General features: G+C 38.4%; 1 protein-coding gene across 3 annotated transcripts in view; it reads right to left on the bottom strand.

Annotated features, from left to right (window-relative positions):
- The window catches only part of LOC124279343 (glycine receptor subunit alphaZ1-like), a 132,436-nt gene that overhangs the window by 24,161 nt on the left and 87,927 nt on the right, over positions 1 to 20,348 (bottom strand). For 2 of the 3 annotated variants that reach the window (XM_046715170.1, XM_046715157.1), the window contains exon 7: positions 18,484 to 18,630. The exons of the other annotated variant lie outside the window; for it this stretch is intronic. In XM_046715170.1, coding sequence (XP_046571126.1) covers positions 18,484 to 18,630 — 147 coding nt within the window. The remainder of the gene's footprint in view (positions 1 to 18,483; positions 18,631 to 20,348) is intronic. 3 annotated transcript variants of the gene reach the window in all.

Raw genomic sequence — 20,348 nt, 5'->3', positions numbered from 1 at the left:
CGTAGACCAGTGAACGCCGAGGGTACGTCATCGAAGCAGTCTACAGAGGGATCGCCGAAGGTGGTTGGTGGTGAATCACCATAGAAGTCATAGGCGGGATCGCTGATCCAGGAGGGATCACCGAACTGGTTGGGATCGTCGAACTAGAAAGGATCGTGACACTGGCAGGGATCGCCGAAGCGGTAGGTATCGCCACACTGGCAGGGATTGCCGAACTGGTAGGGATCGCCGAGATTGTTGAACTGAGTGGGAACGCCGAACTGAACAGGACTGACGAACCAAATGGGAGCGCTGAACTGGGCTGAAGCACCGAACTGAACGGGAGCACCGAACTGGGCTAAAACACTGAACCGAACGGGAGTTGAAGCGCCGAAATGAATGGGATCGTAGAACGAGGTTGATGCGGCGAACTGAATTGGATCGTCGAACTGAGTGGGAGCGCCAACTGAGCGGTATGAACCGCACGGAAACAACCGCAGGGGAAAAACGCCGAACTTGACAGAGAGATCGCCGATCCCAAAGGGATAACCGACACAGTAGGGATCGCTGAACCTATGCAAATCGAACCCGGGAGGTTTCCCGAACCCACGGGAAAAAGTCGAAGAAGACCGCCGATCCGGAGTGATGAGAAACATTGCCCATAGGAGCCAAGAGCGCCGTTTTTTTGATAGGGAGGGATCGCCGAATAAGTCGAGATGGAGGCGGTCAAAGATCGTGATTGTGAAGGCGACCATTAAAAAAAAAACACCACTCTAGTGTGAGAAACAGCCTGTCAACTGGGCTGGACGGCCCAGGGCGAAAGATGCGTCGTAAGTTTCACGAAAGTATGAGTCAAACGGGTGTCTAAGAAGTCCTTATCAGGTGAAGGTCAAGAACGCCGGGCAATCTTGAAGGGACGATCTTGCCTGGATTTCTTGGAAGTCGAGGGGCCCTCTGAAGATGTCCTCCGGTCTGTGTCTACTACTCTTCTGTTTCTGACTTTGGGATAAGCGGCAAAGTCGTCATCATCAGCACAGAAAGAACATCGTTGAGACCAATCACACAGACCAATGTAATCGACGTCTGGCGAGTGGGGATCCACTACAGAAAAATGTTTTTGCATCTATCACAATATTTCCCCTTCCTTGAGGAACGATTACTTTTCCCCATAATAAAGCAAAGCAGAGTAACAGACAGAGACAGAGCTTATACACGTCCACACACGTGAGCGACGAGAAAGAGATTGCCTACAGCACGTTTCCACGCCACGTTCGAAATAAGAAAGAGAAGTGCATACCGTGAGATAGGATAAGTGTGTGTGTACAGAGATGTTGGGTTTTGTAAATACATGCTCATTTTTATGGGTATAACATTTTGCAATCAACCATAACATGTCATGTGTACAAGTATCACACCTACCTGTCTGTGTAATTACATACTGTGACTGAGACAGTACTCGGGTGCACGAGCCATAAATCAATGCGTTTTGTTTATGGTGTATATAGCCTGATAGGTGTTAATTTCAAATTGCATGTGGTCAGGGATCGAAGTTGTGTATTGCATACTGTCATTAGCAGACAGGCAGGCAGACACATAGGTGTCAATAAAACAGACATTTTATGACAAGTGGCAAGTTTATTTGTATTTTGGGCCACGTGACCCATATTACTAATACATAAACAACTGCACACAGTGCACATACCGATGTATCCTTCATTCACAACGATATCAAATTGGCAAGTTTCTTTTCAAATACAATAACAAAGATTTAATAAGTTTTGTGTCAGTGGATGCCAGCAGTTGATACATTTTGATGCAGACGGATTCTTTTAATAATATTCAGGTAAAAACAGTTGTCTGCTTGTCTTATAAATAATATTATAACAAAAACAAAAGTCTCTACATCTTTCTGAAAACAAATTCATGAAAGCGTTAATACTACCGCAATCTTGTGTGAACCATACATATGAAAAGCCAGTTTCAAACAATAATATTCGAATACGAGAAACCCAACATACTTTATCCTGTTCATCAAAATGTTTCATCATTTCATAACCAGCCTGGGGATACCTTGATCTATCCATTCGAATAAATCTGCACCAGTATCTAATACAAAGACTATAATAATTAACACACAAATAACTTCTGCCTGTATTACCATGCATTGCATTGCTTGATGTTCTTCTGGAGACCCCGAGACACTTCTTTAAAAAATCAGTTTGAACCTTTTCTATTGACTGTCTGAATGTATGGCCCCATATCTGGGAGCCGTATAAGAGGATTGGAGAAATTTTAGAATGAAATATTTTAGTTACAGAATGAAATGGTAATGAAGGAAAAGATGTTATTAATCTGTAAACAGGAAGCAGCGCCTTCTTAGCCTGAAAAGCCAGAGTTTCACACGCCCTGGACCAAATCAATCTTTAGTAAAATATGGGTCTTAAATATTCATAATACGAACCACACTTCAATTCTGTCCCAGCATAAGACCACCGTTCTGTGCTTTTCAATGGGCCACCACTTCAAAATAATACTACAATTGACTTATGCAAATTTACGTCAAAGCCCCATTTAGTAAAGCTTTCTCAATAAAGTCTAATTTCCTTTGTAATCCCAAAACTGTATCATCGACCAAAGCAAGATCATCGGCAAATAAAAGTAACAAAATTTCCTTCAAGTTTTCCTGAACAAATATCCCCCTCAACTCGCTCTGTTCAAATTCTGCCACTAGCTCTTTAATAAAGAGGATAAAGAAAACTGGGCTTAATATGCACCCTGTCAAACACCTGCAGAAGTGCGAAACATATATGTTCTACCTTCTTTCGCCTTGACACAAGCCCTAACCTTTGAATACATATCACAAAGAACATTAAATAATTTACCACCTGTACCCCTTTCATGAAGAACATACAAACTCTTGTATCGATTTACTAAATCAAAGGCTTTGCGGAAGTCAGTGAAGGATACATAAAAGTGATGCTTCGGTTTCCTTAAATATTTGTTTGTGTCGTTTTATAGACAGAATAATTATGTATATTGATTGGCCAGGTGCGCGTTTGTCAGAAACATTTTATGATTCACTATCATTGTTTTCGATAATATAAACGACCCGTGAAGGTCCGGGTTAGAATTGATCTTCAGTAACCCGTGCTTGTTCTAACGGAATTGGATGGTCAGGCTATCTGACTTGGTTGACACATATCATAGGTTCCCAATTGCGCCGATTGATGCTCATGTTGTTGATCAATGGATTGCCTGGTCCAGACTCGATTATTTTCAGACCGCCGCCATATAGCTGGAATATTCTTGAGTGCGGCGTAAAACTAAACTCACTCACACTCGATAATATAATCAGTTCATATTCGATTAACAAATGTTGTGGTGACAGGATATCAAACTGTAACAAATATTTATACGAACATTGTTTTAAAATATATGAACCATGTCATGTCTTAATTTATATAAACCTTACATCCATATTCTAACAGTTTCATAAAGCTATCGTTTTGCATCTTTCATTGCATACTTAGGAAGAGAAATAGCTACATATTCATAAACAAAGAAAATTCTTATCCTAAAAAATATTCGGGTGTTGTGAAATAGTATTTTTCATTTTCGTTAAATTGATGCCGAACAAGTGCACGTGTTGCTCACAATAAGATACACAATCAAACCGTCTAATTACGATGGAGCCTTATTTTGAAAGGTTATTTTAAGCACCTTAGCTTTGTCTGAGATAATAGTGGACGGTGTCAAGAAACAGGGAATTTCCCGCAGAATTTGAAACTGTGAAGTAGAAGTATCCCCAATGGAGTTACTACCGCAAATTCCTCGGAGAGGTTTATTTCTGGTTAATTAAGTTGTGAGTGTTATGCGAAAAATATGAGTGACTTATGGTTCTTTTTCAGCTCTGTGAGGGTATTATTTATTTATTTTTACAAAATGTTATATTTATTATGTATTGTTTTCTCGAATTCATGAAGAGAAAGAAAATACAAAAATGAAATTAATACAATTATACAATTCATGAAGAGAAAGAATATGAAACAAAATGAAATTAATACAATAATACAAATTTTGTTTCATATTTGTTATGCTTTTTTAAAAAATAGAAATAGTTAGCGACTTTGTTATGGATGGGGTCTGCCATAAATTCATCGAAGATGGCTAAGGAATAGGTTGAATTCGGGTTAGGGCAATCTCTGATGTCGAGGCTATAATTGACATAAGCATCCATGAGAAGTTGTAACTGTTCGGTTCCCATCAAACCTAAACTATCGTACAGGGTGGTGAATTGACCTCGACTAATCACTCGACCGGTTGAATAAATATCGAGCCAATCGACGTCCACCCCAACGCGATTGAACAACCATTTCTCGACCAATCTCCACATGATGATAATATACTGTAAAGGGTTCAAATTTTTAATAGGGAGGTAATACTGTGTGCCAAGGTACGACAAGCAATTCTTATGAATCCTCTCCTCCATCTTTGAGGTAATACAAATGGGGTTCGTCTTTATTTATATCCACCTGATCGATTTGGTACGTTTTCATGGGCCACATGAAGTCCGTGGCACGGCGTTGATCCCCTCCTTTGAGTTCACTGGGTTGGTATAAATACCTCTAGCTGACAAGTTCTTCTCTGTTTGTTTATTTGGTGGTGCTGATTCAGTGGTCACCGATTTCATTTTAATGGCCTTGGCGGGTTTTTTGTCGATGAGTCGCGTCAATTCATTGTTGATCGCCCTTACCACTTGAGGTAAACGCACGAGCCATTCTGTCAATCTTTTTGGGGCATCGTCATTTCTTGGGTGTACTGGTGTCCGAACAAGCATTCAACTAAGGTTCGGTTGAATCTCTCAACGATGGCTTGGCTGCGATGCGCTCGACTTTGTGTTTGGACAGCAATTGCGACACGGAGCCCATAAATTCACGTCCGGGATCGACTTGTAATTCGGGAGGCCACGTTGAAAGACCTTGTTTGTAAATACTTTGTAAATTTGCATGAATTTTAGGCTTTAGACCGATGTATTCTGCGATGGGTGTCCCACTCGTCTTTCATTTTCCCACAGGCTTATTTATTGGTCATATCGTGTAGTGGATGATTGGGAGAGTAATCACTGGAGTAATACAGGTGGATATGTTTTGCCATGTCCTCGTACACATCCTCAGTGCGAATTTCTACCAACAAGGAATCTGTGTCGGTGTACAAAACGCCATAACGATTACCATATTGTGCCTTAAGTTTAAAATAATCAAAGTCGTACATTAAAGGTCACATGCAACGTCAAACATAACTTTGCAGATTCTGATACCTTTCGGTATGGACTTACCGAAACAAATCGTCAAAAATGCAAATTTAACTTATAAAGTTGAAAAATAACGCGATGAAAAAAAACGCGCGAAATCGGAGTTCAAACGTTTCACTAATTTTCCCCAGACTTTTCTGGGGAATACGGGTTTCAACAGCTGGGCTGCGCTCATAGCACGTGCGCAGTGAAATAGGTTCGCGCAACTTGGAAGTGGGATGTCTGGTGAATACTCGGTGAAGGTTTTGGTGTGAGCTATTTCCTAATGTTTTGTTGATATCTCACAGGCGCGAGCTTTTTTGTATGTTATGACAGTAAATAAACTGTTTATATAATTTCATTTGTCTATTTCACCACACGTTCTTCTTACCGAGTCACTTTCTCAGTTCGATACTTAAAAGCAATGTCATCATTTAGAGTTGACACAATTCCTAACTGTGATATAGATATGTCGCTGTAACAGACAAAACTCAATGTCTTGTTTTATTGACACTTGTGTGTCTGCCTGCCTGTCTGCTAATGACAATATTCAATACACAACTGCGATCACTGACCACATGTAATTTGAACTTAACACCAATCAGGCTATACACCATAAACAAAACGCATTGATTTATGGCCCGAGTTCGGTCTCTGTCACATTATGTAATTACACAGACAGGCAGGTGTGATACTTGAACACATGACATGTTATGATGTCTGTTGATTGTAAAATGTTATACACAAAAAATGAGCATGTATTTACAAAACCCAACTTTCTATATATACACACACAGTGAGGCGCGAAGGCGGCATCTGCAAATGAACCAGCCGTTACACTTGAGTGCACACCCACCCGCTGTGACTGGGTTCGGTATCCCGGCTGCTTCGTTTCGAGGGAGGTAAACCCAAGTACAAAATATTGCACTTTTGATTTGCGATTATACGCTTATAATTTTGTTTATTTGTTTTTTCATAATCAGCAATGCATATTATATGTCATGAAGAAGTGATAATTGTGTTTTAATTATGTTTGATTTTTTGGTTGCATGTGACCTTTAAGTATTTTGACAGATCGAGAATGCTCATCCTGACATAAACCGGTCAATTGAATTTGATGTGACTTTTCGCCATGTGCAATGCCGCCAAGTTGTTATCGAATTCGTAACAGTCAGCATGGGGCTCGGTGTGGCTGGCGTCGGCATATTATCCACGACCATCGCCACCCCTATCGTGCTCGGCATGGCAATAGCAGCAGGAGCCTCGGGATTAGTGGGAATCACTCTTAAATTCATTTTGCGCCAATTGCAACGTAACGCATTAAAACATGATAGCATTCGCGTTCTGGCCGAATCAAAATTGAATACGATTGAGGGTCATATCACGACGGCAATCTCCGATAGCAAGATCTCCAAAGAAGAGTTTCGTTTGGTGATGTCAGAAGTCTCCAAATACCACAAGAGGCAGGAAGAGATTCGTAAAACCATGAGCATCAGCGAAAAAGAAAATCTTTTTTTATGGCAATAGGAAGAGAACAATTCATACAAGCCCTTGCCAAGAACAAAGACATCATAAAAGATTAACGTTGAATTGTTTCCTCGATATCTACGGAAGCGCTGAAGGGACATGAGTAGGAGAATTTTATTTTTTATATCGTGCACACGAGATACTACAATGTGCGATATAACAAAGTGTGCACACGTTATAACATAGCGTGCGCACGATGTAACAAAGTGTGCGCACAATATAAAAAAAGTGTGCGCACGATGTAACAAAGTGTGCGCACGATATAACATAGCGTGCGCACGAAATGAAAAGAGACAGGATTTTAAAGAATGATATATCGTGCACACGAGATATAAATTGTGCGCACGATGTAATATAGTGTGCGCACGAAATACTTTGACGTGCGCACAAAAGATGTGACATCTTTGTTGGAAAATTTATCATATCTTGCGTACGAAATGTATCACCGCTAAAACGTTATTATAAAGCTTGATGCCTCGTGTGGTGTCCAAGCCATTTGAAAAGGCACGAATATATAAAGTACCTGCTGTACGATCTGATTTTCAAGTTGAGGAATGGAGAGCTTTTGCCATAATCATTTATAAAGGTTCGCAAGCTGCTTACTACTTCCCAATCTACCTGACACCAGTTGTAGAAGCAATGTTTTGTGGACATTTCTGTGATCTAACTAAAGCGTTTCTTCCACCTCCAGACCGAAAAGCCATCGAAACGGCCTTGGAAAACGTCTCATCAGATGACACTTATGAGCTACTGGAGGTGTTTGATAATCTGAAATGTAGAACATTTATTTCCAAAGAAAATGTTGTCAACATTGTACTAGAGATTTGCTCACAAAGAGCTGATACAGAAGCCAGAGTATATCATTGACTGTTGGACACACATTCTTCGGGACCTGGGATCTGTAAAGAGTCCGCAAGACCTTAACAAGGTCTGATCTTTTACCAACCCCAGAAAAGTTGCCCAAATTCTTGTTCTTCCAGATGAGATATCAGACACTGAAAGGGAAACAATGTCTCATCTCAGGCGTTTTGTTCGAGACAAGAATTCTGATCAAGTCGAGAGGTTTCTCAGATACTGTACAGGATCACACCTTATGCTGCAGCCGCCGGATGCTATTCCATTATGTTTTGTTGAGCTGACTGGGACAGCAATGCGTCCAGTTGCACGTACATGTGGCCGCATCCTCGAACTTCTCTCTCGTTACGAGAGCTACACGTTCTTCAGATCAGAGTTTAAAGACGTTCTCACGAGTGGTGTTTGGCTGATGGACATAGCATGGGACGAGTTTTTGGTCTCTGGTTTCTGATGTGTGGTAGAAACACTACAACGTGTCCCATGTTCTGTTGATATGTTTCTTATTACGTTTGGTTACATTGGAATTGACAGCCCTTGTAAGTTTACATACGTTTGGCGCCGAGTATGTCGTCCTTTGTACTTTTAGGTTGTGCTCCTGCTATGGTAGATACCGCCATTACACCGATTACTGATGTTACAGATTGATAGGCTGTCATAATCTGCATGTTAGACTTTCTCACAAAGATCAGTTTCATTTTTGTTAATCGATGCGTTGATTTTGTGACAAGAGAATTTGTTATTTTAACTTTGGGTAACAGAAAAAGAAATAAAGTCTAAGATATTTTTTGGGGTGATGACTTATGGTGTAACTAGATATTCTTGTCGCCATTGTTACCATTAGCCAAATCTAACATTATGACGTCGATAAATCAAATGACGAGAGGCAGTTACCACGAGATAGTGTGTGTGCCAGTTGTGTCAGTCATGACTAGGACTTGCATGGAACCTAAACTCTGCAAGTCTATTATATACTGAGGCAAAATCACGTGAAAGCACAAGTGTTTCTTTATTTTCTTCCAGGTTTTTCACAGACCGTGTATCGCACAGCTTGTGAAGAAATCAGGAATAAAATAAAAAGAACGCTTGTGCTTTCATGTGATCCCTTATATTTCCCTCAGTATACTATAACACCTTTAGCCAAGGTACTTTACTCCACTTGAACCACCATGGGAATATGCATGACTGAAAGTTTCGACCTGGCACGTTTTGTGTTTCAGTTCAGGTTTGACAAAAATATGAAACTATAGAAATACTCAAAGATTGTATTTTAATTGTTTTGGAAATCAGACTGACACCAAGAGGCCGTATTCTTGAACAATGCGTACTGAACAGTAGGTTTCGACACATTACACTACATGTGTAAATCCTGTCTCAAGGCCTCTCTCAGAATTGTGTACAACGTTGCTGCTTTATATGGATCGTCCTGAAGTTCCAAGCCACGCTCATGTATGTACAGTATATCCTCGCCAGCTTGTAGACGTCATCATCACATGGAACTTGGTCATTAATAGTGCAGACATCTAGGCAGACATCTAAACGTTCAGGTTCCACCTCACATATATAATCTCTCGTGAAATAGATTTCGGGAAGGGAGTACAGTATGTCTGGCCTTCCTCCAACACCATTCCTGGAAGAACGTATGCGATGCGCGTTCCATACTCTCTGGACTTCCGTCAAAGATACACAATTTCCAAGGTATTATCGTGTATAGGATGAATATCATATCACATATATTTACTTTCAGGATATGGAGAAAGCAGAACTGGATCAAACTTTTGTCCAGCATGTATCCTGTGTAATGCCCGTCTCTTCAAACAGGTTCATCCAAAACTGTATGTTCTGTCTTCTCAGAACGCCCCACCAACACTCAATTCTTTGATTATGCTGGCTTGCTCCAAAGAAGTAGCTCACGTGACGATCACCTGTAGTTTCGCGCTGTAAAACGGCAACTGATCGATTTTCAGTCCGCATGTCACTGCGCATGCATACATTAGCATCTATACTACCTATCAAAAGTTTAGACTCACTTAAAGCACTCACTATATGTTATGTATCAATATGTGTTACATCGAAGATGAATTACTCCACTAACGTGGGGGAACCAACTGCAAACCTTATGCAGATGAAATGCACGAGGATCATGCATCAAATTGCTGAAAAGCATGTGCAGATATCGTGCATGTGAACAGCTGCGTTTTGGTGTTAAGTTTGTAAAGAACTCGTCAATTTACACCGAATTTCATCATTTATCGAACTCATGACAATAATCTTTTCAACGTTATGAATGCGTTTACAATACATCAGTTCATGTGTAAAAAGTACCTTTAAACAGTATTGAATATTTTGCAAAATCTAGTTTAGAACAGTTGACTGAAAAAGGTGGCTACATTAACACTAGTGAGTCTAAACTTTTGATGGTTAGTATATATTAGCCTTTATGTTATATCCAGCAATAACCTTTAGGTCACTATTTGTTTTAGCAACTTCCAGCCAGACGATTTGGCGGCAACATCCATCGATACAGGCATTAATGCACAAACTATAAGGTGTTAGTTTGTCATAGGAATCCAAATGACACATGAAATTTGGGCCATTTGTTGAATATGTACGTCTCCAGAGTCTATACGGCGTATCTCCATCAGTCTTTGCAAGATTCGCACAGTTGCCTGTTTAACGACTAGTCCTGACTGGATGCATTTTGTATGCATCCAGCGATAGCCAAGTCATATATATCCAGGATCTCAGTATAGCTTTTCTCAGTTGTGTCAGTAACCTTTTCCAGAGGGGATTATCCTGTGCCTTCTGGCCAAGAGAGTTGCAATCTCCTGCTAGGTAAAACCGAGATGAAAATACAGACTTGTTATATCAGACCTGACATCCTCCATGTCTCCCATACGTGTCCGCAGGTGTGTTCTTTGCAGTGCGCATTTTGGTGTCCTGTATCATGCCTTGAATGAATCACGACTTGCGCACGATATCCAATATGTGTTACAGTCAATGTCTACAATCAGGCAATGTTTACAATGACTGAAATAACCAGTCAATGTGTACATTGCCTGATTCACTCAGTCATTGTGTACATTGTCTAAAATTTCCAGGCATTGCGTACATTGCCTGATTAATTAACCCAATTATCGTACAGATTGACTGATTGTTGAACAGGGATTATTGAAAAGACAAGATTAGCATGGGTTTAGTTCTGTTTGAATAGACAAGTGGCGAATATCTAACAAATTTATTAATTGAAGCACAAATGACTTTATTTCAAACAGTATTAAAACACGTGATGTTCTGATGTAAAAGAAATAGTAATAGCTACGTAACACAAAAATTCATGTTCACTCCTGTCTAGAATCACACCCAGAATGTTACGCAGATCACCTTTTCCCCTATCAACCATGGGAATAGGGACAGTCACATTGTCCCCAGGGTTAGCAGCATCATTGATAATACGGCTACGCTTGATCATTCTTTCAGCTTGTGATAGTATACCATCAGCAGCTCTCTTCCGACATGACAGGATATTGGCATGTTGTACCTCGAGTTGCTGTGTTTCTGTCAATGATGTCTCTGTTGATGCTATCTGAGATGTGGATGATGTCTCTGCTGCTGGTGCTGTCTGAGATGTGGGTGATGTCTCTGCTGCTGTTTCGGTCTCAGCTGTGGACGATATCTCTGATGTGTCTGACGTTGATGCTGTCTGAGATGTGGACAATGTCTGTGCTGACGTTGAAGCTTCAGGCGATGTGTCTGTTGCTGATGCTATTTAATATGTCGTGCGCACGATATAACATTTCGTGCGCACACTATATTACATCGTGCACACACTAGATTATATCTTGTGCACACTATATTACATCGTGCGCACACTTTGTTACATCGTGCGCACACTATATACCGTGCGCACACCATATTACATCGTGCGCACATTTTAGTATCTCGTGTGCACGATATAAAACAAAAATTCTCCTACTCATGTCCCTTCAACCCCTTCAACGCTTCCGTAGATAGCAATTTGTATTCATAAAATATATATATATATATAAAAATTTTGTAAAAGGTCTTGTCAGCTAACGTGAATCGAACTCTAAGACACAGTATTCTGAGTGCAGCAGTGTCCCACCATGATGTCTAGCCTGCAGTGAGTGATTCCGTGAATTTAAGCTATGTATTGCATCATGCATTACAGACGCCTGTCGCTTCAGGTTTGAAAACAATAAATACTCAATAATGGGATGTGAACTTCACAAACCAAGTAGACTTTTGTTCCCTAGGGTAGTTGAGATCCGCTATGGGTGTTATTATTCACTCTGTTCAACTATTTTCAAGCTATTAAAGCAGGTCTCAGTTGGCGAGTTGATGACCCAGTTTATTTTTAGATGGCTTTTTGTAGTGACGATACGTAGCTCGCATACCTGATTGGCTGAATAAATGCTCGCTCAGGGTTAACTAAAAGAATTAAAACAGGCTCATGTCGATTCCTCACTGACTTTAAAGTGAGGGTTGAAGAGGAAGGACATATATGTCCCTCTGGCACTTAGGGGGTTAACCCCCTGGATGCCGATTTCTTTTGTCAGGCGCAAATTTTTATAAGGTTTGAAAGTGAGCGTTGTGCGAGAATTGCGCTCGCTTGGTCCTGGATCTGCGTACGGCTATAAAATTACACAAAAATGTAGAATATTTAATTTCCTATACGTTGGTATTAATATAAGTGCAACTACCTCAGCGGTTTGAGAAATAGACACTGCTAAGTGTTGTCCAAAATTGTGTTATACGTTAAAAAGCAGGAAATTTCTCCGCTTTTAACCATGGCATCCTCCTGGATGCCGAGTTTGTTTGTTTTTCAGGCGCACATTTTCTTAAGATTTGGATAAGATCAGGCGCACATTTTCATAAGATTTGGATAAGTGCAACTACCTCAGCGGTTTGAGAAATAGACACTGCTAAATGTTGTCCAAAATTTTGTATAATAATGACTGGCGATAAAAGTCGAAAATGGATTTTGTTCTATGACGTCAAACGACGACAGAGAGGTCATACACGTATAAAGATAAGGGGGCATAACTCTGCTATGCTTAACACTAGGTCAAAGTAGCCCAGATGACTTTGAAACAATTTGTTGTGGATACGGAGGCTATATTTTCGTTATGTTTTGTTCACGGTGAACCAAACTATTCCAATACAAAGTTCCCAATGTGGGCTGATACGTTTTGGTAGTGTCACAATTTATAAGAAAAGATGACAACGTACTACATGAGAAAGCACTTAATAGCAATTTGGATAGCCCTATCCAATATATAAAGTAGTTCTGAGATTCCTACATTCTCCTGATTATGTAGGTGTACTTTTACTAATTTTATATCATTATCAACAGAGTACTAGCCATATCTTCAAATGTAAGGAACTTCCTCAAAATATTACAACATTTTAGTTGACGTCATTGCTTGTTTTATGTATTTTGCGACGTCGGAAAAAGACGACATTGGTATGTAATTAGTATATATCTCACCTAATTTCCATTAATCGTATAAAAGTTCTCAGCTTCTAAGTCAGAATTTAACACTCTTCAGACAAAATGTAAAATAATTGATTTACCATTCAGTGTCCTGAATATATGTACAATTAGACGGTTTCTCTGTGTATCTTATTGTGAGCAAGACGAGCACCTGTTTGGCATCAATTTAACGTAAATGAAAAATAGTATTTCACAACAACCAAATATTTTTCTCGGATAAGAATTTTCTTTGTTAATGGTTATTTAGCTATTTTTCTTCATAAGTATACAATGAAAGATGCAAAAAAATAGCTTTTTGTGGAACTCTTAGAATATGGATTTAAGGTTTGTCCAAATTAAGACATGACATGGTTTATATGTTTTTAAACACATTTCGTATAAAATATAGTTAGTCTGATATCACAATATTTTTTTAATCGAATATGAATTGATTATATCATCGAAAACAATGATAGTGAATCATAAAACGTTTCTGACAAACGCGCACCTGGCAAATCGATATACATCATTGTTTTGTCTATAAAATGACACAAACAAATTCAATGAACAATACAATTCCTTTCAAGGTCATATGCAACTTAAACCACAACTTTGCAGATTCTGATACTTTTCGGTATGGACACAGTAACAAACTATTAAAATGCATATTCAACTTATAAAGTTGAAAAATAACGCAATGAAAAAAACCCCGCGAAATCGGAGTTCCAATGATTCACTAAATTCACCCCAGCTGGGGTGAAAAGTGGTTTCAACAGCTGTGCTGCGCTATTTTTGATGTGAGCTATTTTTCTAATGTTTTGTTAATATTTCACAGGCGCAAGCCTTTTAGGTTATGACAGTAGATTATCGATTTAACTGTTTATATATTTCCATTTGACTATTTCTTCTTACTGAGTTACTTTCTCAGTTCGATATTTTAAACCAACGTCAGGCAGGTGTCATTCTTGTACACATGACAAGTTATGATGTCTGTTGATTGCAAAATGTTGTACACAAAAATGAGCATGTATTTACAAAACCAAACATCTCTATACACACACAAAGACCCTGAGGGTATCGGCAAATGAACCAGCCAATTAAAGTTTTCGTTACACTTAAGTGCACGCCCACCCGCTCTGACTGGGTTCGGTATCCCGGGTGCTTCGTTTCGAGGGAAGTAAACCCAAGTACAAATTATTGCACTTTTGATTTGCGATTGTACGCTTATAATTTTGTTTATTTGCTTTTTTCATAATCAGCAATGTATATCATATGTCATGAATAAGTGATAATTGTGGTTTAATTTTAATAATGTTTGGGTTTTTGTGGGTTGCATTTGACCTTTAAATATGTGTGCTATTTGAAACGTTTGATATTCTAACACTTGCGTAAAGGTTTAAAATATGGTGTACTACACTAAATTTGTCAATATCCCATGTCAATATTATTTTAAAAAAAACAAAACGTTCAAAGAATAAAAACCGTATACTCAATATGCACGGATATGATATTGAACAACGCTAAATGAAGATAAATATGAAATTAGTTTCATGAAAAAATATCTGAATGATACGCAAAATATACATTATAATACTGAAAGTGTAATTGGCGGGATTGATTTCTTACAAAATGGCGGCTTCGTTGACAATTGTTCACAAGATTTTGCGAGGACTTTTCCCTTGATTCAGGGATCGTTTGTATATAAATATGAGATGTAAGTAATCAGAATGATTCTGACTATCTGTGTATTGTTATATGTTTTTATCGATTTCATTGTAAGTAAGAGAAGAAACCAGAAATGCCGACAATTACCGTTGTCGTTCTGCGTGATCTTGCGTCAGTCATGGCGTCACGCTGCACGGAAACTTTGACAATTTGCTCTGAATTATCAAATCATTGCATTGTATCTATTTTTAATTTCCTATTTTTTGCTACGATACTCTTTCCATCCATATTCTAAAAGTATTGAGCCATAACAAGGAATGAATAGACGGCTGGATGTATGAAAATTTCAGAAAATGCTACGCAGTGTAGAATCATAATTTCTCTTTGTTTACATTCCGAACAAGCGCAGTCTTTCGAGCACAGCGTTCGTTTTCACACCCAATATGTTTCGTCTCATTTTATCTAGACAGTTGGTGTTGGCGTATCGTTCAGATATTTTTTCATGAAACTAACTTCAATATCTACATTTAGCCTTGTTTAACATCATATCATACGTGGATATAAGATACGTTTTTTATTCTTTGAAAGTTTTTGATTGAACAATATTTACATAAGAAAATGACCTTTACACAGGTGTTAGAAGATCAAACGTAGTCATAACTGCAACATGTACTTTAGTTACTATGATGTAGAATATTCAATACATTGGGACTAATTGCAGTTCCATATAATCAGGTTAATGAACAGCGATTTAATTCAACCTTATAAGGAAAACTGACAATATTAATTAAAATGATTTATACATTTTATGAAAATTATATGCACACACATTTAAAGGAATTGTTTTGTTCTTTGCATTTGTTTGTGTTTTATAGACAAAACAATTATGTACATTGATTTGTCAGGTGCGCGTTTGCAAGAAACGTTTTATGATTCACTATCATTGTAATATAAATCAGGATATCAAACTCTTATTATTTCAAATGAAAAGTCTTTAGAAATATATAAACCATGTCATGCCTTAATCTGGACAAACCTTACAGTATTATTCTGATGGTTCCATACAAAAAGAGCTATTACTTTGTATCTTGCATTGTCTACATCTGAAGAGAAATAGCCACATAATCATAGACAAAGAAAATTCTTATCTTGCTCACAATAACAAACGTAGTCATACCGTCTAATTGTTGATGTGTTCAGGACACTGTTTAAATGGTAAATCATTCATTGTATGTTTTGTCTAAAGAGTGTTAGATTCAGACATAGAAGCAGAGATCATTTATACAATAAATGGGAATTAGGTGAGATATATACTAATCAGCATACCAATGTCGTCTTTTTCCGACGTCGCCAAATGCATAAAACAAGCAATGACGTCAACTAAAATGTTGTATTATATTCAGCAATTTCATTACATTTGAAGATATGGCCAGTACTCCGGTAATAATGATTCAAAATTAGTCAAAATACATCCACACAGACAGGTGAATATGGGCATCTCAGAACTAATTTATATATCGGATAGGGCCATCCCAATCGCTATTACGTGCTTTCTCATGTAGTACATTGTCATCTTTTCTTATAAATTGTGACACTACCAAAGCGTATCCGCTTACACTGGTGAACTTTGAATTGGAATAGTTTGGTTCACCGTGAACAAAACATAACGAAAATATAGCCTCCGTATCCACAACAAATTTTCTCCAAGTGATCTGAGTTACATTTACCTAGTGTTAAGCATAGTGGAGTTATGCCCCCTTATCTTTATACGTGTATGACCTCTCTATCGTCGTTTGACGTCATAGAACAAAATCCATTTTCGACTTTTATCCCGATTCATTTTTAAGATTGAGCCTATAACATCATGCATAAGCACACAAACCCATTTCATATACACTCATGTTGTTCAGACGTCAGGCTGTATTTTCTTCACTCACATTTTGGACAACATTTAGCAGTGTCTATTTCTCAAACCGCCGAGATATTTGCACTTATGTTTATGCCAAGGTATAGGAAATTAAATATTCTACATGTCTGTGTAATTTTATAGCCGTACGCAGATCCAGGAACATGCGAGCACAATTCTCGCAGAACGTTCACTTTCCAAATCTTATGAAAATGTGCGCCTGAAAAAAACAACAACTCGGCATCCAGGAGGATGCCATGGTAAAAAGCGGAGATATTTCCTGTTTTTAACGCATAACACAATTTTGGACAACATTTAGCAGTGTCTATTTCTCAAACCGCTGAGGTAGTTGCACTTATAATTATACCAACGTACAGGAAATTAAATATTCTACATTTTTGTGTAATTTTATAGCCGTACGCAGATCCAGGACCAAGCGAGCGCAATTCTCGAACAACGCTCATGTTTAATGTTGAGCGTATAACGTTATGCATAAGCACATAAACCCAATTCATATACACTTAAAAAATCGTAGCACAGTGCTTTTATCGGTGTAGGACTTAAAGCGGAGAAATTTACTGTTTTGTTACGCATAAATACAATTTGGACAACTCGGTAGTTGCAGTTATATTTATACCAATGGATAGGAAATTTAATATTCTCCATTTCTGTGTTATTTTATAGCCGTGCGTAGATCCATGACAACGCGAGCGCAGTTCTTGCACAGCGTTCACTTTTCAAACCTTATGAAATTGTGCGCTTGAAAAAAACTCGGCATCCAGGGGGTTACGACGGGAACGGCTAGCGATTATGACGCCATCAAGTAATGACGTCACTTTACAAGACGTCATGTAACAATCGAACAATCAAACCTGCCATGGATTTGGAAAACGGATTAGAGACCCGCCATAGATTTAAGTCCTATACAATACTTTTCAGTCTCTCATAACCCTAAATGGGTGGGTGGCATTTTAATGTACGAGGTGAGACGTAAATGAAACATTTGTCTGTCTGTGCAAAGTTTCTGTCATGTGGTTTAAGAGGACTGAGAGGAGCCACTACTTATGCATGTAAGGTCATAGACTGAGCATCAAGAGAGTGCCAACAAATAAACAAGTGCAGGGTTATATACCTTGAAGCAAGGATTGAAAAGGCATGGTCATTGTCTAAAGGGGTACTCGTGTGTCGTAAGATATTAAATCATTGAAACGTCGCTCTGTGCAATAAACAAGAAGTCATGGTCCATAAAGTTGTATGACTCGCCAAATTCTAGAATGCCGTTTAAACAGTACCTCAAGAAGTCTTAATGTCTTCCTGTTTGAAACATATTAATGCATATGCCAACATGTTTTAATTAGAAATTTGATGATATTGGGCTGACTCCATATAAAATGTTTATGGTTATATTTTGTATTTTCATAGTTATAACTGATCCGACAGTAAGCAATATCATCTCATGAAATGAATGTGTACCCAGACATTCCCAGATGTTAAACATTATTCGAATTAAAGAACTCTATAACCAAATAATCATCCATTAGCCACTACTGATACATATTCAATATATACATATATACATACAATCAAATGTATTGTGTCCTTTTAACAAGTGTATGGGCCTATATCCGAATTTCTAACTTTATGATAATGAATATTGTCCTCGTCATCATGTCCTAAGTATCCGGTTTGTAATTTTACATGGTAAAAGGTATTTACTATGTTGAGTAGTTTATAAAATACAATTTAGCACTGCCACGCTTTACTCACATTGATCTGCTCTCACTTCGCATATCTCGGTTGTGCTGTTTTCTATGATGAATTGGGGAAGTTCTTGATCCATCTTCATTTCCTCATCGAATGTGATAGGATCTTTCTCGTCCCAGCTGAACAGCACATTTTCCGTCGTATATGTATCTGGACATAGATTAGTTATTTTTATATTTCCTATTTCTGGAAGCTGTGAGGTGCACAATCCGGGATGAGCTATGTGCTTCATGGTAAATTTGCTCACACTGTACTGTCTCAGTCAGCTCATGAAATAAAACTACAATTCTTATATTGATAGAGTGAGAACAATCTCTATAAAACAAAACTGATTTAAAGCTAACGATAATAATGCATGGAGTTGCTTTTGACGTCATCATCCCCAAAATTCTTTCTATGTCCTTGGTCTTTAAAAATGAAAGTCTTATTCACTTATAGAAGTTGTATTTCAGTAAAACTGGCATCAGAATGAGGCCAAACCTAGTTGATGCTGAAAATGGATGCATATGAATGTTCTTTCAGGACAGAGTGTGCATTTGACTGGTATCAGAAGTACGTTTGATTTCCCAATGCATAACAGTTTGGATCAAAGTAGCGCAGTCTATAACTTGGAATGGACACTTCATTTTGAGGACTCTTCATTTCTACATGATCTGTATAAAATATTTGTTGTATGATTATACCATCACTACTTGACCTTTCTTTAAGTAGTTAGTATGATCATCTCATTTGACAAGATACAGTCTACTCAGGTTAACTGGACACGGGAGGTACCAGGCAAAATGCATCCAGCCATCAGAGCATGCGACTTGTTGACCCAATTATAGTATTTTAAAACCCAATTATAGTATTTTAGACCTACCTTAGGTTAAATTAATTCTCGCAGATATTACTCTCTCCATTTGTTCATATTAATACAATGTATAAAATAATAAAACATTTTAACTAGACGTTTCAGTAAAGACAGTTCACAGCACTGGCACTTGAGGAAAAATTCCATTAGCTGTGTTTGCTAAACAAAGTTTAAAGAGGTGACTTTGAACAAAATTTGACACAGATGGTAAGCTGCTCAGTACACTTTCAGCCCCAGGTTAGGAAGCACGAAACGACGAATGGTTTCACACTCAAGACATGAACTAATGATTGTTAACACAAATCAATAATGCATTTACATTACTCTTCAGGGTTGGATCTCCTGTCTATCTAAACCATGTTGAACATGTTGCTATAACAGACAGTCTTGCCTCATTGTGAAGACATGAGTTGGTGCTTTTTAACAACATTTTGTTTTGGAGGTACAGTTATGAGCAGTAAAATATAGTTGCGGGCAACGATGATGTCTCCTTGGCTTTACTTTCTATCTATTGTATCTGAGGGCTAGATATCATCATCCAAAACGGAGCCAGAACACATGTTTTGACAGGCGAGCGGATCTCCCAAATACAGCCGGGGTCACGGGGGGTCATGTACCTTTTAAGTAGTTCCGGAGAAGAAATAGTTCCCTCTTTAAAAGGCTGTATCTCAGTTGTTCTTGGGTCTACGTTCAAAACAATTAGTGTTCTGGAATCACAGGGACATCATCTACCATACTGGCACTCTTTGGCAGCAAACTAAACTGGCCAAAAACTGAAAACAAAAATAACTGCCAAACGGTAAGTTTTAGCGACTTGACCCGTCCAGGCAAAATTGTTGGGAATTCGATTGTGTATCTGTACAAGAAATTTGGAAGTGTTGGAACAATTAGTTCTTTAGATATTTGCTGTCAAACGTTGAAATTTTGGAATTAATTTTGAATTATGTCTCCTTTGCTCTTGGGCCAAGAGCCTAGAGATTTTTTAAGGGGAATATCTACACCTCGGTGCGCATCT

This window comes from Haliotis rubra, unplaced genomic scaffold (genome assembly GCF_003918875.1).
Source record: "Haliotis rubra isolate DU_JTF1 unplaced genomic scaffold, ASM391887v1 Scf1069, whole genome shotgun sequence".
Classification (NCBI taxonomy): Eukaryota; Metazoa; Mollusca; class Gastropoda; order Lepetellida; family Haliotidae; genus Haliotis; species Haliotis rubra.
This window is presented reverse-complemented; position numbering and strand designations above follow the sequence as displayed.